Raw genomic sequence first — 25,631 nt, forward strand, 5'->3', positions numbered from 1 at the left:
CATGAAAGAAAAGACAGAGGCAAAAAGTGTATATAATAATAACAATATGAACCAACATAAATAGCCGAATGATTATGTTGGGAAGGTTGTTTTGTTTAAGGTTCAATGAGTACTCATAAACTATTCAGAAAGTTAGGCAGCCACTCTTAGCATACACAATACTAAGCAAATAGAAGAACGATCATCGAACCGACCATGTAACATGTATTAAGGTGTAATACAAAGCAAACATTGTAGAGAATTAACTTGGATTATCCAGATTTAAAGACGCCTTCTTATTGTTGAATATCTTCATGCGTGCTAGTACGAGTTATTCTATAGATTTCTAATCATTAGGTTACATTAATGAATAATATTATGTGTAATTCACGTAGCTTTAACTTTGCTCATATTGGTAAAATTCACTAAAAGCTAGTTTAGGGTTGTTGTGCTGTGAAAAAATTAAAAAAAAAAAAAAAAAAAAAAGAAGAAGAAAAACACGTTTTCAAATGCAAGGTGGAGCTACGTTTGCTTTATACTGTTTTGAACCCATGATTTTAAAAAAAAAAACACCTTTTTTTTTTTTCATTCAAATTTTAGCCCCAGCTTTTTTAAAAAAAGCTGCTTTTAAAATAATTTCAACAATACAAAATCGGCCGTAAACCTTGGTTAATATTCCAAACCTTAATAGGATTTCCAAGCAATCCGTTGGTAATAATCACTTTGTATCAGTGCTTAATCACTCGTACTAGTATTAATCATCTCATTGCCTCACTAATTATAACCTAATAGATCGCTAATTCGTTTTGAGGACTAAGATAGCGACATTATGGCGAAAAACTCTACATAAATCCTTACTCATGTATGTTAATAAGATGGACAACATTGTTAGCTAGTCTGCTGAACATGTGATCAAATGTGTGTGTCTATCAATTGGATTCGATGCCCATGAGGAAAATAATTGAACAATGGTTTGACAGATTATGGTAATCTCATGTGAATAACGAAAACAAATCGTTGTTAATCTCGTTTAAAGAAAAATATTAAGTGACATTCCTCAAACTCTTCTCTGTTTTCTGCGTTTGATCATTTGTACGACCATTGTTTTAGTAATGTGGAAGCTGCAGTCAAAACTTTTCTTGTATCCGCTTTCAGAAACTGAAAAACAATGACAACCGTCAAATTTGCGATTGCGAACAACCTGTCACGGAAACTGTTTGTGTCTTCGAACAAGTGAAGAAAACTAGAGGAAATGAGTGCAGACCAGAAATATACCTAAGGGAATACTCAGGTGATGCACCTGAGGGAAGCATTTGCAAACAAAACTTCCACTCACTTCTGTGTTGAATCGAGATCGAGAAACAAATGCCAGCACACCGAGGCTTCTGAAGGCACAGAGCGAAAATAACCCTGAGAATGAGTAACCCTGATCAGTGAACAGCAATCGCAAAATTATAGGGAGACATGATATTAACTAGTAACAAACTTTGCAGCATTTGAGCCTACAGAGTTTTGCAGCTGTGTATTTACTATTTACAGTTTTTGTTTACCAAAAATTTTCGGTCAATGTTGACTAAAATAGAAATCAATCAATCTAAAGCTGAAACTAGTATCACACAAATACAAGTGCAGGAATTTTGAATTACTACATTGGAAAAGAAATCCGGAAGTCATTGCGAACGGAAATTTTGGTAATCCTAGGTTGAGAACTACATCGAACTCTGTCCAATAGGTAGCACGTGTGCAAAACTTTTCCCTCTCCAAATTATATAGAGGTACCAGGTTTGAACGCCCTAAGAAAAATTGACAGGGGCATGATGGGGATGATTTCTCATGCATGTTGTTCGGTAAGGGAAAAAAGAACTTGTTTCTTGTAGTAAAAACCAGATACACATTCTTTTGCCAACGATACTAGCAATGACAACAAGAGCATAAGAGAATCACGACTACACATCCTCTTCCACAATAGTAGCTGAACTTCTTGCCAGCAATAACATGGAACCACAGTCAAACATAATTAAAAACAAACATCCAGAAAAAGTTTAGTAGAAACATACATATATTTCTCCTGAATTGTCTTTACCAACTTAGGTGGAAAATGATATTCACCAGCACCATTGCATCAAAACACTTAGTGCTTTGTACACTCCAATGTCAAAATTCCTCCTAAGTTGGGAAGATAAAGTTGAGAGAAAAGTTCGATTGTCTAGCAATATCCTTTTTTCCAATGTTGAATTAGGTATCTGCTAAAGTTTCAACATGGGCATACCTATGGAACACTAGAGACACGACAATGAATTTGTTCATGTACAGGGAAACGGCCATTAAAGGAAACAAGTATATATCAGTGCATAGTGCATACAAATAGACCAAAAAAGTCCCATTAAAGTTCAAGCAACCTGGAGTAAAAGTTTCTCCTCAGTGTCCTAGTCAAGAATGCAGAAGTCTTCTAGGGTAATAGGGAAATGCCAGTTAGTCCTTTATAAGATTCCCAAGTGCTAAAAGAAAACATGAAGCATAACAGTATTACGGTGTCCTAGTATAATCTTGGTCCCATCTATATGTGGTCGAATTACTCTGACGAGTGATCAACAGCAATTTTAGGTTGGTGTTCTGCTTAGCGTGTTTTCTTAACATCACAAGAAACAAAAATTCATAAACCAAATTATAGCTGCATCAGAATACTTGGTAATCCATCTGAACATTAAGATATGTTTTGGAAATTATGGCTCGCATGGTTAAATCCTCTTTCTTTTTAAGTTCTTGCCTTATTTAAAGACATTTTATGGGTGTAAGAAAAACATGAAATTTATACCGACCTCTAAAATAAGAACTAGAATTCCTAACCGTTACGATTAAACCTGATCAAAATTGAAATTAAGATAAAGAACCAAGATTTTTCGATGATGAATCCTGTGTATGGCAGACTTCTTCTAAGAAGTAGTAAGCATATGTGAGGCATAGGATTCATGTTATAGTTATTGAATTTCAAGCAAAGCAACAAAATAAATAATTTTAAATTTGGATAGATACGTAAAGGAACATAAAGAATTGACAAATTAATATGCGAGAACAATTCACAACTAAAAATCAGGAAGTAGATGACAGGAACATAGCATTCATGGACTCAAAGATAAAGTTAAATTTAGTAGAAACTAAACATCCGGTAGTTATAGATTGCATAAATAGATGAAAGTGAATAAGTAACCAGAAAAACAATTTTCAGATTCCCTACTAATATTAAACCATTCATAAACTACAAATATCATATTGTGCAGAAGTACCTGAGAGAGAGTCGATCAGTTTATGAAATCAAGGACCCATCAACTCTTACACGAGTGATGTGAGAGATCTTTGGCCAATCTTCCCCTCTCCCTTTCTGGCACCTTTGTGTGAGCAAAGGACAATTGTCAATACCCAAATCAGAAAGAGAAGTGGGAAGGCCTTCTGGCAAGCACTCGAGCTCATTGCACCCATCAATGAACAAATGTTGAAGAGCGGTGAGGTTTCTAAAACCCTCCAGGATCTTAAGATTTGGACTATTGAAGATGCAGAGAGTAGTCAAAATGGTAGGCAGAAGCCCCTCCTCTGGAAATGATACAATGTCTTCACATTTATCAAAGCTGAAAGCCAAGTATCTGAGACAGATGAGCCTATCCAGACCCCAGTGCATGCGGTTGGCAATGAGTTTTTTGGAACCAAAGATACGCAGCCCATCCAAATTTGAAGGCAGTCCCCCTTCAGGAAATGACTCTAGTTCAGAACAATAGACTAGATTTACAGCCTCAAGAGATGAGAGCCTGGTGCACATATGTTCTGGTAATGACCTCAATTTATCGCATTCACATATATTAAGCACTATCAAGTTGGGGGCGTACAGTCCTTCATCGGGAAAAGATACAAAATTTGGGCAATTAAATATTCTCAAGAAACTGAGGGACAGGATTATAGGGCTTTCAGAATCCTGGGAATAAGTAAGGGATTCCAGATTCCTACAGTCATATAATGTGAGATCTTTAACCTTTGGGAAGTAGTCCAGCCGGATAGACTTGGTTGAATCACAGCTACTCTTTATCTTCAATGTTTGAAGGAATGCATAGCAGTGATTTAGTGGAGATAAGTTCCAACAATTTTTTATTTTAAGAACTCTTAGAGCATCAGCCAGACCGTCACAAGGAAATGGAGTAAGAGAGGAGTTAGTACCGCTAGTTTTCTCTTCAAGACAAAGGTTGTCTTTCACAGAAGGAATCTCCAAAATGGCCTGAGTTCTTGGAAGTGAACCCGGAAGTTGCTCGCATCTCCTTATCTCAAGTGTATTAAGGATGGAAGATACTCAGGTAATCTCTCTGTTAGCTTGGGACAATTTGTCAGATAGAGCTGACAAAGATGAGGAAAAGCTCCACCTTCTTGGCTACTTCCGAAATGAGACCACTCTTGCCACCCCAACATATCTCTGAAGAATAAAACTGATAGAGATCTAAATGGCATAACATTACCATAAAACTCAGGCCCTATCGTCTCCACTTCATTTAACCCACAAACATAAAGCGTGACGAGGGAGGGTAGCTGCCCCAGTGGTGGCAAGGAGCAACAATGTTTACAATCTTCGAGTCGAAGAGAAACCAAATTAGAATAAGAATGATCTCCTAACCAATCCGGAAATCTTGTACCCCCATAAAACTTAAGACTGAGGGCTTTCAGGTGTGTATGAGGCTGGAGATTATTAAGCACCTCTCTATCTTTTTGTGAATCATCAGTCTCAGCTCCCCATGTCAAAGCTAGTCCGCTAAGGTGCTTATTACTCATATTGGCAACAAAAGCATCCTCAGAATTCACAATATGATGAAGCCCTGAAATAGCAAGTGTACCTACTATCTGAAGCTCTTTCAACACTACAATGCTAGGTGCAGTTTGTTTGCCTACAACAAAGTCACTCAGTGTGAGGAGATCCTTCAACTTATCCATATGTGGTGGCATCTCTTCTAGATTGGTGCTTCTAACATCAAGATGGCGCAAGTTGATGAGTCTCCCCAAGTTGATCGGCAACTGAGCAAGTTCATAACAATTGTTCAAGAGCAACGTTTGTAGATTATGCAAAGTACATATCATTTCAGGTAACTTTTCAACTCCATTGTATGACAAGTCTATATACCTTAGATGTTTCAAATTGCCAATCCAATTAGGCAACTCCTTGATGTAACAATGAGATAAAGAGAGCACTCTCAAACAATACAGTGTTTGTAAAAGATCATAAGGTACCTCATAGAAACCGAAATATTTCCATAATTCTCCAGGTTTTATTGCTAGGAAGGTGCGCAAATACTTGGCTTCCCATAAAGCTTCAAATTTATCAAAACCAGAAATCTTTTCCTTTGCAGTCGCATGAACACCCAAACCAAGTCCTTCGAGAAAGGAGCTATTCCGAGTGTATGAGAAATGACGAGTCTTGCTTGAAACATTATTGAATGAGCCACTATCATCCAACCTAAAACAAAATTCTCTTGATAAGAACTTCGCTAAATCATTGATAAGGTCGTGCATGGTAAAAAGTGATCGGTCATCACCTGAATGCTGAAAAAATGACCTTGATATTAAATCATCAAAGAACTCAACTCCAACTTCTTCCATCATTTTCTTTCTTTGGGGTGACAAAAAACCTTCAGCCATCCACAACAAAATTAGTTCTGATTTTCCGAATTGGTAACCTTTGGGGAAAATCGAACAATAGGAAAAACATCGTTTTAGATGAGAAGGAAGATGATGATAACTTAATCTCAAAGCTGGAAGAATGGTACACTCATCTTGCAAGTCCCATATTTCACTCTTCAATATTTCATCCCACTCCTCGTAACTTTGTTTACAGCGCAACAAACCCCCAAGAGACTTTGCAGCTAAAGGAAGACCTTTACACTTCTTAATTATTCCGCGACTGATTTCTTCTAGAGCTGGATGCACAGCTGAGTTTATCCTGCCAAAGGCATGCTTGGAAAATAACAACCCGCAATCTTTTTCAGATATTTGGTTTAGATGGTAAGCTGTGACAGTACCCATCATTGATGCAACACGTTGGTTACGTGTAGTCACAATGATCTTACTTCCGTGTGCGACAGACTCAAAAGAACACCGCAATGCATCCCAGTGAATATAATTCTCGTTCCACACATCATCATGAACAAAGAAACATTTCTTTCCCGTCAAAGCCTCCTTGAGTTTAACTTGAAGTAGATTCAAGTCCGTGATACTACAAGTTTGTGAAATGACTGATCCATAAATAATTTGGGTTATTCTAACAACATCGAATTCTTCTGAAACATAAACCCATGCTTGCAAGTCAAAATGTTGCTTCACTCTAGCATCGTTGTATACGAGCTGCGCAAGGGTGGTCTTTCCGACGCCACCCATTCCCACAACCGGAATCACACTCAACTTATTGCCATTCGCATCATCGGATAGCAATAGCTTCACAATGGCCTCCTTGTCCTCATCCCTACCGTACACACCGTCCTCTTCCACCAAAGAAGTGGCAGATAATCTTGATTGTGGTCGCCGATTGGGAACACCCTCGTTCAAACCAAGCACATCTTTCTCATTTACAATAAATTCTAACCTCCCAAGCATTTCAACAATCTTGGGTTCCATTGTTTTGTCAAATTCGTCAATCCAAGTGGAACTGGAGATCCCTACCTGACTTTTGCTGCTGCTGCTTTCGGATTCATCGCCTTCGAGCTTTCGCCGCAGAGCTTCAGTCTTGATCTCATCCAGCAGGTCGTCTGCAGCATACAGAGCATCTTTGAGTTCGTCGAGCCACTCCCTCACAGCTGGGTTGTTGAATTGCTTCTCCTCCGCGTCATCGAGCACAGAATTAACTGAAAGCAGCTTAATCCTCAACTTCTTGAGCAGTCCGCTGGTGATCTTCTGTCCGCGGATGAAGTCGACGACGGGACGGGAGGCCAGCCTATCAAACAAGACGGAGAGAAAGGAAGAGAGAAGAGCGCCGCCCACAACTTCCATCGCCATGGATTTCAATCTTCCGATGGATGGGAAGTTGAAAGATTGAGAAGAAAATGGATTCCGAATTTCTCAGAGAATGAAGAATAACTCAGCGCTGTTGCAAAGCTTTTTGTTTTTCAAATGTTGACTTGACTCGGCGGGGTGAAAGCATGCTTCATGAGAAATTTTTAGTTGTGACATCATGTGTTTTTTGTTTTTATACGGGTGAGAAATTTTATATTTAAAATTATATAACTCATAATTTATGTAATGATATGTGGTATACTATCTTGTGTGACGATCACATTAAAAATAATTTTAATCATTCCTTTTTTTTTTTGAACGGAACCTTTCGGTAGGAATATTTTTAACTTTTATTTTGATATTTCGAAATTAATTCAGATTGAATCATAATTTTGAAATTGAAAATTTTAAGAATCTTCTTAATCGAAGTAGTCTCGAATATTTTAAAATATAGTTTGAAAATTCATAAATTTTATGGGTTTTTTAATACTCTCGAACTTTTTTGGTACATAAAATATATTATTTTTTTTTAATAATATACTTACATGTAAATTCAATTAACTTTTTGGTACAAATAATTTTTAATATAGTATAGTGGTATTCTTCTTGTAAGTGAGATATCTTATATTCAATTCTCTCTAAAGGTGAATTTGGACCACATTATTGCTAGTTCATTGAGAGTCTAATCACATCTCCTTCCATTAATATAAATAATATCGTTTGTTAAAAAAAAATTTATTTGGTATACTAGCGTGCTTATCATATTTAATATATATATATATATGTATATGTATATATGTTTAAATTGTTACAATGAACATAAGGTATCCAAAACTAACAATAAAATACTATGTTGATTACAAAATACATAATTTGAGTAAATAACTATAAAAAAATCAAAATATTTCAAAAAAAAAAAAATTATTGGAATAAGTTCGAAATTTTCGGAATCTCTAAATGCATTTCAATTTTCATAACAATTTTTCAAACACTATTCGAATTCGAAATTTTTGAGTTTGGATTCGAAAACTTAACTATTACTATTAGAATCAGAAATACCATTCCAACTTGCACGGCTAGTTGCTACACTTATAATATTTTAAGGGTTTTTCTATTAGCACCCAAAATATTGTTGAATGCACCCCTCATAAAATATTACTTATACACTTTAATGCAAAAAGACTATTTAGACCCCATAAGATTATGAATACACCTCAAAATCATTTTTAGTGTATATTATTTTCTTCCAGCTCTCGAAGCCACTTTCACCTGTATTGGAGTCAACGATACAATTCATTGCAGTGTCATTTATCACATATCAATTTGTGTTTATAATATTTCATTCGATTGGCTAAAATCTCTTTAGAGAAAATTGAACAAGTTTACTTCTGATATGGTGGAGTTTGCTGTTGCCTATTGGGCATATACAGAAAACAAATATTGAAAACCTCATGAAGCAACTTATGGCAACTTGTCCTATTCCTCACATTATTTCTCCTTACTCTAGCCAATAGAAGTAATAGTCTTCAATGTGATGGCTTGATTATGAATTGATGATGGACACTTCCGAAATTCTCTTAAACAACCTTTTGAATTCATTTGCTAAGATTGCAAAGGCTCTATTCTATTTTTTGCAGAACTTGGTTTGCATGCTTTTGATCCAATTTCTTCAAATACGAAATCTAAATCCCTAATTGATAGAAAACTAAACACTCAATTGGCATAAACCCAGATGTTGGCAAAGAGTTTGAGCGTTAGGTGTCTTATTATTGTGTATGTTGGGTGTGAGGGTAGTATTGAAAAAAATGTGGGGTGTATTAAGATAAATTTTAGTTCAAAAAGTAAAAGTGGGATTTATTAAGTATTTGGGGTGTAGCCAACAAAATATGGATGTGAATAAAACAACCCTATTTTAATTTTTTTTCGTATGAACAAGAAAAGAACCTTGCAAGTTAAATTTCATTTTATTTTATGTTAGTAAATAATATTGAACTCGTCATTCACGAGAATAGAATCTAAGAACTCTCAACTACTAGTGAAGAAGAATACCACACTAGATTATTGTTACTAAGTGTTGGACAATAGAATCTCACATTGGACATATGGCAAAATAATATACAACTTATATATTGGAGATTCCATCCCTAATAGTTGGGACAATATTAGCGATGTTGGTGATAGAACATGCAAAGCCTCAAAAAGTTTATCATGGTATGAGAGCAAACTATTTTTCCAACACAAGTTGAGCCTGAGTTACTGTGCTCAAATCTGCTTCTTTAAGTTGGACTTTCGACAAGTTGCGCTAGCTCCATTAAAAATATTGACTGAACAATTGAGCCTTCGAAAAAATTAGTGTTGACTCCAGTGATTGAATACCGATCGACCAAGATGACTTGGCCTTCGAAAAGCTTGGCGTTGGCTCTCTTTCGTTAATGACCGGATGACATTGTCTGCGAATTCATCCACTCCTATATTATGGACATCTGAATAAGCTTCCTCTCTGCGCCCAATTTGAAGTACGTCATGGCCTTCCACACGCACATGGGGCCACAAAAGCGTATCAACGTTCCTTCTGTCGCCTCCTCAAAGCCTGAGCAAATGGTATTTTGGGTAAACCTGGCTGCAAGCAACCGGGATAGACCCCAAATGTGATCATGCAAACATTGTCAAAAGTCAACCTCATAAGAACGTCTTGGAGGTCGATTGGGCCAAGTGTTTGATGGAGTCCTCTAAAACAGGTAACAGCCGAGCGTGAACCAGCTCAAACAATGAATCCACCGTCAGTTTCTGGAACTTGGCTGAGTTGAACTGAAAGCTAGCCGTCTTCCTTTGGCGCTGCCACTTATCGCTGTCTGCGCTGAATATGCCATCCCCGAGAAGATCTCAAACGGTGTCTTCGAAATAAGGGCCTTTGAAAAAATTGGAGAACTTGGACTTGACGGTACTCCAAGTTACGAGGGTCGCAAGTGATGGCGCCAAAGAGGCTAGTACACCAAGGCCCTTTGAATCTAATCGTTCCATTTTGGTGGCAAAGAACTTCGGAGAGCAACTCATATGGCTTAGTTTGGAGTAGTGCCAGAGACCGAGAGATGAACATGCCAAACACGGGCCAAACAGGCAAGCCATGGTGCTTTTTTGGCCTCAAGGAGTTTATGATTACAAAGACCCAAACAGCGAGAAAGAGCCCCAAGATTGGGACACGGTGGAGGAAAAAACCTTGCTGCAGCAGCAACAGAAGTCTTGGAGGAGGAGGAGGAGGACATGAGAGCTGAGGTTATTGGTAGGAGGAGTAGTGATCAGGGTGTGATACATAGTTGTATCGGAGATTTTTAGATTTAAGAGTTGCCATTAATCTTATTGAATGATTCCGAAAAAGGAAGAGATCATTGTTTGAGTACATTATCTGTAGATGTTTAAACTATCTTTTATCTTAGATGACAATATTTTTGCAATACATTAACCTTATAATCTGTACTAAAAATACTAAGTGACATTTCGAAACAACTTTCTCCGGACATGATGACCGGCACTCTCCTCTTCATCTTGTTCAACTTATATACATTGGCCATAAATCTTCCTATTAAATGACCTTGCTATTTTGTAATGCGGAATCTGTCTTCAACCTTTCTTGTATCTGCATTCACAAGCTGGAAACATGAAAGCAATTTAGTGAACATACAAGTCTGCCACAGTGAGATTTGTTCAAAGTTTCAGTCTCAAACTTGCATATTTACTGACCTCTAATTTCATCTCTTTCTTTGTCGCATGTCCTCTTAGATAACCAAATTCAGAAATCTTGGATAAACTCCAAGGATTATTAACCTGTTTGATCAGATTCCAATTCCATGTAAAGAATGGTACGAAAATCCTGTGTGTGTGTAAGCGAGAGAGAGAGAGAGAGAGAGACTTACACCACTTGAGAACCCGTCCAAGGTAAAGCCAGCCATACCAATTACAGCGTGCACTGGGGCACTGTAGTTGCTATGATCATATGTGTCAATCCCATTTTCATCTTTTTGAGGCAATCCTTTGCATTCACTCTTATAAACCGCACAAGTTCGCTCGTAGTTATGAACATGACCAAATAGGACTAAATCAACCTACAGTTCAAATTTCCAACAGCAATGTATGTCAGAATGGAACTAACTAGCTGGAAATATATAACCAATAACAAGCTGGTGAAGGGATGTTACTTTGCTCTCGAGCAGTAATGGTTCCACTTCGTCGACAAATATTTTATCAACATTGAGGAATCCAGGTGAGGAGGAATACATGGGTCTATGCCTGCAGTTTAAAAAGTTACATGCATTATATTTACTACAACATAAAAAGAGTGAAAGAGAGTTAATTACTGGAACACTCGATTTTCGAATGTGTACGTTAAAATTAGTAGACTAGAAAACAACATAAACTTGAAGGTCTCTTAGTTAACTTACCCCATAAAAATCAACCAAGGAGTTTTAGATCGATCAACTGAAGCCATGTCCTTTCTCATCCATTGATACTATAATATATAGTGCGTAAGATAAAAGGATTGAATAAGCTGAGAGTATAGTTGCTTGAATTAATGATATGATTAAGCAAATGCAGAAGTGCTGATTCATCTTTACCTGCTCAGAATTTGTGGACCAGTCATGCTCTGTTGAAATCACCGTAAAGTGAACACTTGCTTGTTCTATGGAATACCATGGCTTATCCTTTGCTGCGGTTGGCATAGGAAAGTAAGTCTCATAAGGAACTCCAGATTCTCCACCTGAATCTGGTAAAATATAAACTGATCCAGTGTCTATATAGTCCCTGCAAATTATACGTATAACGCATATACGTTATGAATCCCACATAGCAAAGCAAAACATGGGAACCAGTTTGGTCATTTACACTTAAAAAAAAAAATGGCGAAATCAACCATAAAGTTACAAACCGTAAGTCTGTAACAACAATATTGGTCCCTAAGTCCTCCTGATTATCAAGTTATTGGCTATACTTTCTCCTCACATAAACCCTAGAGTAATGCTATGTGAGCATTTTTCATCTCTCCTTACATTCAAAAGGTTATGAAGTATTTATTTAAAAAAGAAAATCATAGTTTTTGTCCATATGGAATCCGTTATAAACTCGAAACAGTAAGGGTGCAACGTGTACTTAATGGAAACTTTAAGAAAGTGCAAGATGTTACGTTTGTAGCCAGGGAGTCTCAACCAAAAAAAAGTGAGTCGTTTGTTTGAATGTGTGCTCTGGATTGAGAGTTTGACAACAGATCATGCCAAATATCTAGTGAGGTAACATTAACCGAGTTAATGAAATCGTCTCCAGTATCCGTAGCGTATAAAAAATATTGGCAATAATAAAAGAGCATACCTCTCATGGTTTCCTATTGCTGTCATGTAAGAAACTCGAGAAGCGACCGGACTGATTTGTTGAAGGAAAAGATCCCATTCAACTAAAAATCCTGTGGCATAGCTAATGTCTCCAATGTGGAAGATAGAGTCTACATTCCCGGAATTTATTTCATTGGCCACGGCTTGAATCACTGAAAGAGATCCTGGCTATATATATTCATGCAACAAGATTGAAATTGTCGTTAGCCTTTACTTTTCCTTCAAGGTACAAACATGTGCCAGAAACTTGAGTAATTGGCAGAAACTAATGCATCGATCATACCTGAATGTAATGCATCGCCGAAGAATCCCGAGGAGCCTTTCCCATGTCGCCAAATGCAAGAAATTTGAGTTCATCAGATCCTCCTGCTGGTGGAGTCCGGAATTGGATTTGATCACTCCAACCAACTGAATCGCTGCATTTTTGTCCATCTCCACAATAAGGTCATTTTGGTTCATGAATTTGAAAAAAGATGAAAGGCTTTTTTGTTAATAACAAAATTATTATTGATCATTGTCATCATACACCATATTCTCTTTCATCAAATATTTTGGAACATTGTTTCTTCTTTTTCTTTACCAAATATTCGTTATAAGGTTAAAACTAGATCATAATGATTCATACCTTCCATATCTATAAGAGAAACTTGATGAAGGCTTAAAACCTCTCATTACTGCTGTATGAATGAAACCTGGATCATGCCAGCCGAAGTCCTTGGCTGGACTTGGTAGAGCTGAACCTATCAATTATAAAGGGGACACAAACATGAAAACAAACAGATTAAGAAGACTTTCGGAGTGAAACCCAAATCAGGCCTGTCTGGAGTGAGTTATAGCGTGACCGAGGATTTTGAGAAAATTACTACCATCGATCCTTCAACTTATACAACTAAATTCGTATACACAATTTGTAGGTTTCATGTATATTGATTACAATTCTGTTAATGTCATACTGGTATGTGTACAGTGAAACGCATCGATCTGTATGCATGCAAGTAGGAGATGAGGAACTCACTTTTCATATCGTCTTGTGAAAATGTAGTAACTCCTGATGTCTGCTTTTCCCCGTTGCCATATTGCACTTGCTGAGGTTCCTTGTGCCCACTAACCCATGTTACTCTCATCTGCATCATAAGTGAATAATGATTCGTAGCAATATAGAGTATGAAACATATCTAGAAAGATATATAACACTATGCCTAACATTACCCCATAAATTTAAGCGGAAATTAGGTCCTCATGTACAAAACTAATTAAGTGGTAAATTGTTCTCGTGGTTAGGGTCTTCCTCTTCAACTTATTGGATTCTGAGTTCAAGCCCTCCCCTTAATGTAAATTACTGTAGAAAATCACTTGTACTAAAGAATAATAGTGAAATTAATTGACAGTTGGAAGCGGGTTAATTACCGATGTACCAGTTGAATCGATGCTTGAGATATGTCCATATAATGGCTTGTTCGGATTGGTAAATTTCAGAGGGTTTGACTTCTTGAGAATACAAGGTGCCTCAAATCCACCGGAAAACAACACAAATTCAATGTCGGTTCTGATGTTGATAACATGAAATGATAATGAACCACCACAAGTGGACACCACGCATCGACCATTCTGATACTTTTTGCATTCCTTCTTCTTGCAGCTGAGATAGTCAGGATCATTGCTCATGTATGCTGCCTACAAAAATTTTAAAAATTTCAATTAAAGGTCAATGTTTTTGTTAATTTTTTTAGAACATATTGATGATGAGTTGTTGACGAATTACGATTCAAATGATTTTTTTTTTTTATAAGGATGATTTTCAAATGAATTAAAAAATTGAATGATTTTGATTATGAAATTTCTACGGTGAATATATGTTATTTGAAATGGTAGAATGAGTTGTTGTCCCTCACTAATAGCATCAATATTGCCCCCACTTAATCACCCGTGCAATCAATAAGTGTGGAATTTTTATGCAAAAGATCTCGGTGCAATTAAAAGTAGAACCATTTAACGTATGACATAAATCAACAAAAAAAAAAAAAACATATGATAAATATACGGCCTCACGTAACACATCTCACCATTCAAAATTAATATGAATATCAAAACTTGAAAATTAGAAAATGAGTTAGGACAAAAAAAACCAAAAGCCGTCCACAAAATGCCTTGACAAAGGCAAAGGGGATAAACCCTAGGCCGATGGAATTACGCGGCATCAGCTAAGTTGTCCCGACGTCAAAGCAAAAGCCACTGCGTTGCTTTCTACGTGAACGTTATGGGTTCTTAACGCCACTTTGTTAGTAACGTAAAGTTCCACCTTAAAGACAATTATTTGGCCTTGGCTGTCCCATGCTTCTTTCATCACCATATGTGGCCCTCGGTTTTGACTTTTATTTGTTTGGCCATTCGAATTTAATGTGATTTCGGTTGCTACCTAAAAATGGCTTTTGTTCGTTCGAATTTAATATTTTGCTTACTACCTAGAAACACAAAATTCAACATTAAATAGACACCGAAAAAAGTAACATTGTTTGTCAAATGAAAACGTGCGCTTGATCCGAAAAGCGATTATTTCGCGACCTAACTGATAAAGGGCAAGTGATGGATTTCAGCACCATCCGGAAGGAAGGAAGCATGTAGGGAAGACTTTAGAAAGATCAACCAGCTGTATCGATTCCTCCAATAGCTGGACTTTGATAAAGAAAGGAAGTGAATTCAGATGCGGATCGATCTAGTGAATGGAGTTTTTCTCTTTAATTCAATGTCTATTGGGTTTAATCCACATCTCTCACTCGTCTAGCTTAGAGTAGCAATATTGCTTGTTATAAAAAGTAAAATAAAATTCTGATTAGGGCCACACGTTAGGACCTGCGTTGTTGCAGAATAGGCACTAGCATTATAATGTAGTGGCGATCCTCTTTACTAAGGAAACGTGTTACTTTAAAACTCTCGTAAACGACGAGTTTAATACAAAACTATGGTCTATCCATTCTGTCACGTAGCCCAATCAACTATCTCCAATATCGTTGTATAATTTTTTTTTAAAGCAAAAAATTTAGCTCTTTTCTCTCGTACAGAGATCTCATTCTCACTTTCAAATCTCTGAAGTAGTAGTTGAACACAAAAAAATTGGATAAAAAGTTAATGAACTCCACAGGATTCCAACATGTGGCCATATGAAGAGGAGAGTGATTGGTGGCTCTAATCAGTCGGTTATTCTTTGCTATTGATCACAAGGTATCGATCAGATATCAATCCGATACGAAGAAAAATCTTTTGGCCATTCACTCATTCAAACCTAGCTTCTATCTTTTTCTTTTTGGTATAAAAATATGCATAAGAGAAAAAGGTTGATAATTTGTTTACCTTGACAGGATAATGGCAGAGAAGAGGAAGTTTTCCAAAATCCCCAGTTTGTGCATAGAGAATTCCATTGGCAAGGCAGCTTGATATACTGCATATTTCCAACATGCATGTGTAAATAAACAACGTGTTAACATCTGAACTATCTAAAACCACCATGAATACTTAGTAGACAATATATTTAACGTGTATAATTACTAAAACATAATCCACAATTGTATAGAATTCTTACTCAGAATGAGAAGGTGATATCATGGCGACCCAATCATATTTGGAAGGACGCAGGACGCCACTAATATTGACACTCACATATTCTTCATCTCCAAGGCCAGAAGCACTTGAATTAGTACTAATTTGGAGATAAGGGCTCGGATTCGGACAGTCGCCTAGAAATCTTCTGTTAAGAACCCTAAACTCAGATATTGCTGTGTGATTAAGGTGTTCAACTTTGGAGTTGAAAACCAAAGGGTGCAAGGATGATGAAAAAGAAGAGGAAGCAAAAGAACTTAGAAACAATATGAACAAAACGAATGAATAATTGGAAACCCTACAGTACCCCATTGGAAAATCAAAGTGGAGCTTTGTGGTTATCCTTAGACAAGGGAACGAGGTTTATATACACACACATGGTTCTTGCCTTCTTGGTCGTTGGCCTTGTATTTTTTCCCCACTACTTTGTCTTCGGTTTCCCACTTGAGTACGTATGAGTTTAATTTGCAAATTTGGATTTACTTTTAACTTTTTTTTTTTGATATTTCGAAATTAATTCAGATCGAATCGCAATTTTTTAAATTGAAAAGTTTAAGAATCTTCTGAATCGAAGTCGTCTTGAAGATTTTAAAATATAATTTGAAAAATCATAAATTTTATGGGTTTTTTAATACTCTCGAACTTTTTTGTTACATACAATTTTTTTTTTAATACTTAGTATATGCTTATATGTAAATTCAATCAACTTTTGGTACAAACAATTTTTACTACGGCATAGTGTTATTCTTCTTGTAAGTGAGAAATTTTAGGTTCAATTCTCGCTAAAGGCGAATTTGGACCGCATTATTGCTAGTCCATTGATGGTCTAAGCCCATCCAGTTCCATTAGTGTAGATAACATTGTTTGTTAAAAAAAAATTGGTATACTAGTGTGCTTATCCTATTATATATATATATATATATATCTGTTTAAATTGTTACAATGAACATAAGGTATCCAAAACTAACAATTGATTACAAAATACATAATTTGAGTAAATAACTATAAAAAAATCAAAATATTTCAAAAGAAATTATTGGAATAAGTTCGGAATTTTCGGAATCTCTAAATGCATTTCAATTTTCTTAACAATTTTTCAAAAACTATTCGAATTCGAAATTTTTGAGCTCGGATTCGAAAACTTTACTATTACTATTAGAATCAGAAATACCATTCCAACTTGCACGGCTAGTTGCTACACTTATAATATTTTAATTTTTTTTTCTCATGAACAAGAAAAGAACCTTGCGAGTTAAATTTCATTTCATTTTATGTTAGTAATTAATATTGAACTCGTCATTCACGAGAATAGAATCTAAGACCTCTCAATTATTAGTGAAGAAGAATACCACACTAGATTATTGGTACCAAATGTTGGACAATAGAATCTCACATCAAACATATGGCAAAATAATATACAACTTATATATTGGAGATTCCATCCCTAATAGTTGGGACAATATTAGCGATGTTGGTGGTAGAACATGCAAAGCCTAAAAAGGTTTATCATGGTATGAGAGCAAACTATTTTTTCAACACAAGTTAAGCCTAAGTTACTGGGCTCGAATCTGCTTCTTTTAAGTTGAACTTTCGAAAAGTTGCGCTAACTCCATTAAGAATATTGACTGAACAATTGAGCCTTTGAAAAAATTAGCATTGACTCCAGTGACTGAATACCGACCAAGATGACTTAGCCTTCGAAAAGCTTGGCGTTGGCTCTCTTTCTTTAATGACCGGATGACATTGTCTGCGAATTCATCCACTCCTATATTATGGACGTCTGAAGCTTCCTCTGCGCCCAATTTGAAGTGCTTCATGGCCTTCCACACGCACATGGGGCCACAAAATCGTATCAACGTTCCTTCTGTCGCCTCCTCAAAAGCCTGAGCAAATGGTATTTTGGGTAAACCTGGCTGCAAGCAACGGGGATCGACCCCAAATGTGATTATGCAAACGTTGTCAAAAGTCAACCTCATAAGAACGTCTTGGAGGTCGATTGGGGCCAAGTGTTTGATGGAGTCCTCTAAAACAGGTAACAGCTGAGCGTGAACCAGCTCAAACAATGAATCCACTGTCAGTTTCTGGAACTTGGCTGAATGGAACTCAAAGCCAGCCGTCTTCCTTTGGCGCTGCCACTTATCGCTGTCTGCACTGAATATGCCTTCCTGGAGAAGATATCAAACGGCGTCTTGGAAAATAAGGGCCTTTGAGGAAATTGGAGAACTTGGTCTTGAAGGTACTCCAAGTTACGAGGGTCCCAAGTGATGGCGCCAAAGAGGCTGGTACACCAAGGCCCTTTGAATCTAATCGTTCCATTTTGGTGGCAAAGAACTTCGGAGAGCAACTCATATAGCTTAGTTTGGAGTAGTGCTAGAGACCGAGAGAGAAACATGCCAAACGGGCAAGCCATGGTGCTTTTTTTGCCTCAAGGAGTTTATGATTACAAATACCCAAACAGCGAGAAAAAGCCCCAAGATTGGGACACGGTGGAGGAAAAACCTTGCTGCAGCAGCAACAGAAGTCTGGAGGAGGGGGAGAGGACATGAGAGAGCTGAGGTTATTGGTAGGAGGAGTAGTGATCAAAGTGTGATACATAAGTTGTGCCGGAAATTTTTAGATTTAAGAGTTGCCATTAATCTGATTGAATGATTCTGAAAAAGGAAGAGATCATTGTTCGAGTACATTATCTGTAGATGTTTAAACTATCTTTTATCTTAGATGACAATATTTTCGCAATACATTAACCTTATAATCTGTACTAAAAATACCAAGTGACATTTCGAAACAACTTTCTCCTGACATGATGACCGGCACTCTCCTCTTCATCTTGTTCAACTTATCTATACATTGGACATAGATCTCCCTATTAAATGACCTTGCTATTTTGTAATGCGGAATCTGTCTTCAATCTTTCTTGTATCTGCATTCATAAGCTGGAAACATGAAAGCAATTTAGTGAACATACAAGTCTGCCACAGTGAGATTTGTTCAAAGTTTCAGTCTCAAACTTGCATATTATTTACTGACCTCTAATTTCATCTCTTTCTTTGTAGCATGTCCTCTTAGATAACCAAATTCAGAAATCTTGGATAAACTCCAAGGATTATTAACCTGTTTGATCAGATTCCAATTCCATGTAAAAAATGGTACAAAAATCCTGTGTGTGTGTAAGCGAGAGAGAGAGAGAGAGAGAGAGATAGACTTACACCACTTGAGAACCCGTCCAAGGTAAAGCCAGCCATACCAATTACAGCGTGCACTGGGGCACTGTAGTTGCTATGATCATATGTGTCAATCCCATTTTCATCTTTTTGAGGCAATCCTTTGCATTCACTCTTATAAACCGCACAAGTTCGCTCGTAGTTATGGACATGACCAAATAGGACTAAATCAACCTACAGTTCATATTTCCAACAGCAATGCATGTCAGAAAGGAACTAACTAGCTAGAAATATATAACCAATAACAAGCTGGTGAAGGGATGTTACTTTGCTCTCGAGCAGTAATGGTTCCACTTCGTTGACAAATATTTTATCAACATTGAGGAATCCAGGTGAGGAGGAATACATGGGTCTATGCCTGCAGTTTAAAAAGTTACATGCATTATATTTACAACAACATAAAAAGAGCGAAAAATAGAGTTAATTACTGGAACACTCGATTTTTGAATGTGTACGTTAAAATTGGTAGACTAGAAAACAACATAAACTTGAAGGTCTCATAGTTAACTTACGGTACTTACCCCATAAAAATCAACCAAGGAGTTTTAGATCGATCAACTGAAGCCATGTCCTTTCTCATCCATTGATACTGTAATATTTAGTGCGTAAATAAAAGCATCGAATAAGCTGAGAGTATAGTTGCTTGAATTAATGATATGATTAAGCAAATGCAGAAGTGCTGATTCATCTTTACCTGCTCAGAATTTGTGGACCAGTCATGCTCTGTTGAAATCACCGTAAAGTGAACACCTGCTTGTTCTATGGAATACCATGGCTTATCCTTTGCTGAGGTTGGCATAGGGAAGTAAGTCTCATAAGGGACTCCAGATTCTCCACCTGAATCTGGTAAAATATAAACTGATCCAGTGTCTATGTAGTCCCTGCAAATTGTACGTATAATGCATATACGTTATGAATCCCACATAGTAAAGCAAAACATAGGCAAACAGTTTGGTCATTGACATTTAAAAATTGTCGAAATCAACCATGAAGTTACAAACTGTAACAACATTGTTCCCGAAGTCCTCCTGATTATCAAGTTATTGGCTAAACTTTTTCCTCACATAAACCCTAGAGCAATGCGATGTCAGCATTTTTCATCTCTCCTTGCATTCAAAAGGTTATGATATATTTATAAAAAAAGAAAATCACAGTTTTTGTTAAGTGCAAGATGTTATGTTTGTCGCCAAGCATCTTGCTCAAATATAAAGTTATTCGTTTGTTTGAATGTGTGCTCTGGATTGAGAGTTTGAAAATAATAAAAGAGCATACCTCTCATGGTTTCCTATTGCTGTCATGTAAGAAACTCGAGAAGCGACTGGACTGATTTGTTGAAGGAAAAGATCCCATTCAACTAAAAATCCTGTAGCATAGCTAATGTCTCCAATGTGGAAGATAGAGTCTACATTCCCGGAATTTATTTCATCGGCCACGGCTTGAATCACTGAAAGAGATCCTGGCTATATATTCATGCAACAAGATCGAAATTCTCGTTAGCCTTTACTTTTCCTTCAAGGTACAAACATGTGCCAGAAATTTGAGTAATTGGCAGAAACTAATGCATCATACCTGAATGTAATGCATCGCCGAAGAATCACGAGGAGCCTTTCCCATGTCGCCAAATGCAAGAAATTTGAGTTCATCAGATCCTCCTGCTGGTGGAGTTTGGAATTGGATTTGATCACTCCAACCAACTGAATCGCTGGATTTTTGTTCATGAATTTGAAAAAAGATGAAAGGCTCTTTTGTTAATAACAAAATTATATATGTGTGTGTGTGTGTGTATAGATCATTGTCATCATACACCATATTCTCCTTCGTCAAATATTTTGGAACATTGTTTCTTCTTTTTCTTCTACCAAATATTATTTATAAGGTTAAAACTACATCATAACGATTCATACCTTCCGTATCTATAAGAGAAACTAGATGAAGGCTTAAGTCCTCTCATTACTACTGTGTGAATGAAGCCCGGATCATGCCAGCCGAAGTCCTTGGCTGGACTTGGTATAGCTGAACCTATCAATTTTAAAGGGGGCACAAACACGAAAACAAAGAGATTAAGAAGACATTCGGCATGAAACCCCAATCGGGCCTGTCTGGAGTGAGTCATAGCTAGTGCGGCCGAAGATTAGGAGAAAAATTACACCATTGATCATTCAACTTATACAACTTGGTATACGCAATTTGTAGGTTTCATGTATATTACAGTTCTGTTAATGTCATACTGGTATGTGTACAGCGAAACACATTGATCTGTATGGAAGTAGGAGATGAGGAACTCACTTTTCATATCGTCTTGTGAAAATGTAGTAACTCCTGATGTCTGTTTTTTTCTGTTGCCATATTGCACTTGCTGAGGTTCCTTCTGTCCACTAACCCATGTTAATCTCATCTGCATCATAACGAATCATGATTCATAGAACATTACCCCATAATTTAAGCAGAAATTAGGCTTTCATGTTTATAACTTAAGTGGTGAATTGCCCTCATGGTTAGAGCATTTTGCTTTAACATACTGCATCCTGGGTTTACAATATAGCTTGTACTAAAATAAAATAGTGAAATTAATTGACAGCGGGTTACTAAAATAAAATAGTGAAATTAATTGACAGCAGGTAACGGGTTAATTACCGATGTTCCAGTTGAATCGATGCTTGAGAGATGTCCATATAATGGCTTATTCGGATTGGTAAATTTCAGAGGGTTTGACTTCTTGAGAATACAAGGTTCCTCAAATCCACCGGAAAACAACACAAATTCAATGTCGGTTCTGATGTTGATAACATGAAATGATAATGAACCACCACAGGTGGACACCATGCATCGACCATTCTGATACTTTTGGCATTCCTTCTTCTTGCAGCTGAGATAGTCAGGATCATTGCTCATGTATGCTGCCTACAAAATTTTCAATTAAAAATCAATAGGTTTGTTAATTCTGTTTTTTAGAACATATTGATAATGAGCCGTTGACGAATTCCGATTCGAATGAAATTTTTTTAGGGATGATCTTCAAATGAAGATTAAAAAATTGAACGTCTTCAATGAATTTTTTACGGTGAAGATACGTTATGTGCAAGTGGTGGAATGAGTAACAGTCCATCATTAATAGCATTGATATTGACTCCACTTAATTACCCATGCAATCAGATACAAAATGCCTCAATGCAACTAAAAGTTGAACCATTTAACATATGACATAAATGATAAATATACGGCCTCACGTAAGTTTTAAGGTAATGTTTGGGAAACCAAATTTGAACACAAAATTTACAAACTAACTGACTTGTCACCAATATGAATAAGTACACATTGACTTGTCATGAATGCTTAAGTAATAAACCAAATATTAACTTCCATGTCCTTTAGTTTTCAAAATTTTATTCATAAATTTAGTCTTCCTAATATTAGCATAAGTTTTAACACATCTCAACATCTTCGTCAATGAATATACAAGTCAAAATTAATTTGAATAAGGGCCAGAAAATGCGGAAAGGGATCCTCTCCGGATCTCTTCCACTAAGTCCACCAAGTCCACCCATCCGAACCATTGAAATTTGATCTAAAAGCTACAAACAAGGACCCTTTAAAAGTTGTAATAACTTTAACCGTTTAATCAAATTTTAATGGTCTGGATGGATGAACTTGGTGAAAGGGATCCGGAGAGGATACCTTTCTACAAAATGCCTCGACAAAGGGAAGGGGAATAAACCCTACCCTAGGCCGGTGGAATAATGCGGCATCAGCTAAGTTGTCCCAACGTCAAAGCATAGCCACTGCGTTGCTTTCTACGTAAACGTTATGGGTTTCTCCACGCCACTTTGTTAGTAACGTAACGTGGCACCTTGGCTGTCCCATGCTACTTTCTCTTTCACCGCTCCCATGTGGCCCATGGTTTTGACTTATTTATTTATTTATTTTTAATACAATGATATATTTTATAATAAAAGAAGTTGAGGATTCGGTTAAGCCACACAATAGGCAACATGGCCGTTCCATGTTACTTTTTCTTTCACTGCCCCATGTGGCCCTTGGTTTTGACTTTTTTTAGTACAACAGTACATTTTACACTAAGGGGAGTTGGGAGTTCAGTTAAGCCACATAATGGGCAACCTAATTTGGTATCGAATTCACCATCCATAAGATTCATGCCTAAGACCTCTCAGTAATACGGTTTGATGGTATCCTTGTTCACTTGAAAGTCAAAGGTCTTAAGTTCGAATTTCATGGATGACAAATTCGATACCAAATTAGGTTGCCCATTGTGTGGTTAAGTCGAACTCCCATTCCCCTTACTGTAAAAATATATCAATGTACCAAAAAAAAAAGAAAAAAAACCTCTCACTTACAAGTGAAGAAAATACTACCAAACCGTAATACTGGATGCCCTTAGTTTTGACCTTTATTTGTTTGTTTGGCTCTTCTTCATTCCAGTTTATTTATTTCGGTTGCTACCTAAAATCTTTGGCTTTTGTTCATTCGAATTTAATATTTTTGCTTACTACCTAGAAACAGAAAATTCAACATTAAATGGACACCAAAAAAGAAACACTGTTTGTCAAATGAAAACTTGCGCTTGATCCGATTCTTTCGCGACCTAACTGATTTGGGCAAGTGATGGATTTCAGTACCATCCGGAGGGAAGGAAGGAGGTAGGGAAGACTTTAAAATAATATCAACCACCTGTATTGATTCTTCCAATAGCTGGACTTTGATAAAGAAAGGAACTGATTGACAACGGAGGAAGTGAAGTCAGAAGCGGATCGATCTAGTGAATAGAGTTTTTCTCTTTAATTCAATATCTATTGGGTTTAACCCGCAGCTCTCACTGGTCTAGCTTAGAATAGCAATATTGGTTGTTATAAAAAGTAAAATAAAAATCTGATTAGAGCAACAAGTTAGGACCTGTATTGTTGTAAAATAGGCACTAGCATATTATGGTATATTGGTGTTCTTCTTTACTAAGGGAATGTCTTATGTTAAAACTCTCATAAATAACAAGTTCGATACAAAACTATGGTTTATCCATTCTATGACATAGCCCAATCAACTATTTTCCAACATCATTTTATAATTTTTTTTTTTTTTTTTTTATATAGTCAGAAAAGAAGCTCTTTCCTCTCATGCAGATATCTCATTCTCACTTTCAAATCTCTAAAGTAGTAGTTGAACATGAAAAAGCTGGATAAAAAGCTAATGAGCTCCACAGGATTCCAATATATATATATATATATATATATATATATATATATATATATATATATATATATTGCCATATGAAGACGTGAGTGATTTGTGGCTCTAATCAGCCGGGTATTCTTTATTTTTGGTTGCTATTGCTTACAAGATATCGATCAGATGTCAATCCAATACAAAGAAAATCTTTTCACTACTCGTTAACCTAGCTTCTATCTTTTTATTTTTTATTATTATTATTTTTTTTGGTGTAACAAAATACATAAGAGAAAAAGGTTGATAATTTGTTTACCTTGACAGGATAATGGCAGAGAAGAGGAAGTTTTTCAAAATCTCCGGTTTGTGCATAAAGAATTCCATTGGCTAGGCAGCTTGATACACTGCATATTTCCAACATGCATGGGTAAATAAACAACGTATAACATCTGAACTATATATCTTAAAACTAACACCATGAATTAATTTGTAAACGATTATTTAACGTGTATAATTAATAAACCATAATCAACATTTGTTAGAGAACTCTTACTCAGAATGAGAAGGTGATATCATGGCGACCCAATCATCTTTGGAAGGACGCAGGACGCCACTAATATTGACACTCACATATTCTTCATCTCCAAGGCCAGAAGCACTTGAATTAGTACTAATTTGGAGATAAGGGCTCGGATTCGGACAGTCGCCTAGAAATCTTCTGTTAAGAACCCTAAACTCAGATATTGCTGTGTGATTAAGGTGTTCAACTTTGGAGTTGAAAACCAAAGGGTGCAAGGATGATGAAAAAGAAGAAGAAGCAAAAGAACACAGAAACAATATGAAGAAAACGAATGAATAATTGGAAACCCTACAGGACCCCATTGGAAAATCAAAGTGGAGCTTCATGGTTATCCTAATACAAGGGAACGAGGTTTATATATACACATGGTTCTTGCCTTCTTGGTCGTTGGCCTTGTATTTTTTTTCCACTACTTTATCTTTGGTTTCCCACTTGAGTACGTATGAGTTTAATTTGCAAATTTGGATTTATTTTTAAGAATTTGGGGTTTGAAAAGAACGTGGCTTGTTCTATCCATCGTATAACAGAGAGAGAGGTTTTGAGGTTTAATTTAAAATGATGTTCCTTAACGCAACGCTGTTTTGGTTATGTTGATACCACGCAGATGCAGCTGGTTGGTAATAACTAAGTTTAGGCTTTAACATTGTTTTGTCTTTTTTCTTTTTCTTGGGTAGATAATACATGAGATAG

General features: G+C 36.5%; 4 protein-coding genes across 4 annotated transcripts; all 4 read right to left on the reverse strand.

Annotated features, from left to right (window-relative positions):
* Positions 1 to 3,283: 3,283 nt before the first annotated feature.
* LOC137733524 (putative disease resistance protein At3g14460) lies at positions 3,284 to 3,790 on the reverse strand. Its single transcript, XM_068472670.1, has one exon. The coding sequence runs from the start codon at positions 3,788 to 3,790 to the stop codon at positions 3,284 to 3,286; it is 507 nt and encodes a 168-aa protein (XP_068328771.1).
* A 353-nt stretch (positions 3,791 to 4,143) lies between these two features.
* Positions 4,144 to 7,123, reverse strand: LOC137735293 (putative disease resistance RPP13-like protein 1). The gene has a single exon (XM_068474708.1). The coding sequence runs from the start codon at positions 6,994 to 6,996 to the stop codon at positions 4,282 to 4,284; it is 2,715 nt and encodes a 904-aa protein (XP_068330809.1). The 5' UTR covers positions 6,997 to 7,123; the 3' UTR covers positions 4,144 to 4,281.
* A 3,223-nt stretch (positions 7,124 to 10,346) lies between these two features.
* LOC137733135 (probable inactive purple acid phosphatase 27) lies at positions 10,347 to 16,277 on the reverse strand. The gene is made up of 13 exons (XM_068472294.1): positions 15,949 to 16,277; positions 15,720 to 15,807; positions 13,779 to 14,045; positions 13,387 to 13,495; positions 12,997 to 13,111; positions 12,655 to 12,787; positions 12,352 to 12,539; positions 11,604 to 11,790; positions 11,430 to 11,497; positions 11,187 to 11,277; positions 10,905 to 11,093; positions 10,732 to 10,815; positions 10,347 to 10,640 (listed from the first exon to the last, which is right to left on the reverse strand). The coding sequence occupies exons 1-13, from the start codon at positions 16,275 to 16,277 to the stop codon at positions 10,587 to 10,589; spliced, it is 1,902 nt and encodes a 633-aa protein (XP_068328395.1). The 3' UTR covers positions 10,347 to 10,586.
* Positions 16,278 to 18,596: 2,319 nt separating this feature from the next.
* LOC137733232 (probable inactive purple acid phosphatase 27) lies at positions 18,597 to 25,243 on the reverse strand. Its single transcript, XM_068472382.1, has 13 exons — positions 24,915 to 25,243; positions 24,678 to 24,765; positions 21,821 to 22,087; positions 21,473 to 21,581; positions 21,091 to 21,205; positions 20,756 to 20,888; positions 20,459 to 20,646; positions 19,881 to 20,067; positions 19,708 to 19,775; positions 19,454 to 19,544; positions 19,172 to 19,360; positions 18,993 to 19,076; positions 18,597 to 18,898 (listed from the first exon to the last, which is right to left on the reverse strand). Exons 1-13 carry the CDS (start codon positions 25,241 to 25,243, stop codon positions 18,845 to 18,847), a joined length of 1,902 nt encoding a protein of 633 aa, XP_068328483.1. The 3' UTR covers positions 18,597 to 18,844.
* Positions 25,244 to 25,631: the final 388 nt, after the last annotated feature.

The sequence above is a fragment of the Pyrus communis genome, chromosome 5 (genome assembly GCF_963583255.1).
Source record: "Pyrus communis chromosome 5, drPyrComm1.1, whole genome shotgun sequence".
NCBI classification, from domain to species: Eukaryota; Viridiplantae; Streptophyta; class Magnoliopsida; order Rosales; family Rosaceae; genus Pyrus; species Pyrus communis.

Coding starts and splice junctions, on each gene's coding strand:
- LOC137733135 (XM_068472294.1), bottom strand. CDS start 16,277: ATGGGGTACTGTAGGGTTTCCAATTATTCATTCGTTTTGTTCATATTG. Junction 11,278..11,429: donor CCTTGGTTGATTTTTATGGG/GTAAGTTAACTA, acceptor TTTAAACTGCAG/GCATAGACCCATGTATTCCT. Junction 10,641..10,731: donor AGAAAGAGATGAAATTAGAG/GTCAGTAAATAT, acceptor TCATGTTTCCAG/CTTGTGAATGCAGATACAAG.
- LOC137733232 (XM_068472382.1), bottom strand. CDS start 25,243: ATGGGGTCCTGTAGGGTTTCCAATTATTCATTCGTTTTCTTCATATTG. Junction 19,361..19,453: donor CATTACTGCTCGAGAGCAAA/GTAACATCCCTT, acceptor TATGAACTGTAG/GTTGATTTAGTCCTATTTGG. Junction 18,899..18,992: donor AGAAAGAGATGAAATTAGAG/GTCAGTAAATAA, acceptor TCATGTTTCCAG/CTTATGAATGCAGATACAAG.
- LOC137735293 (XM_068474708.1), bottom strand. CDS start 6,996: ATGGCGATGGAAGTTGTGGGCGGCGCTCTTCTCTCTTCCTTTCTCTCC.
- LOC137733524 (XM_068472670.1), bottom strand. CDS start 3,790: ATGTGCACCAGGCTCTCATCTCTTGAGGCTGTAAATCTAGTCTATTGT.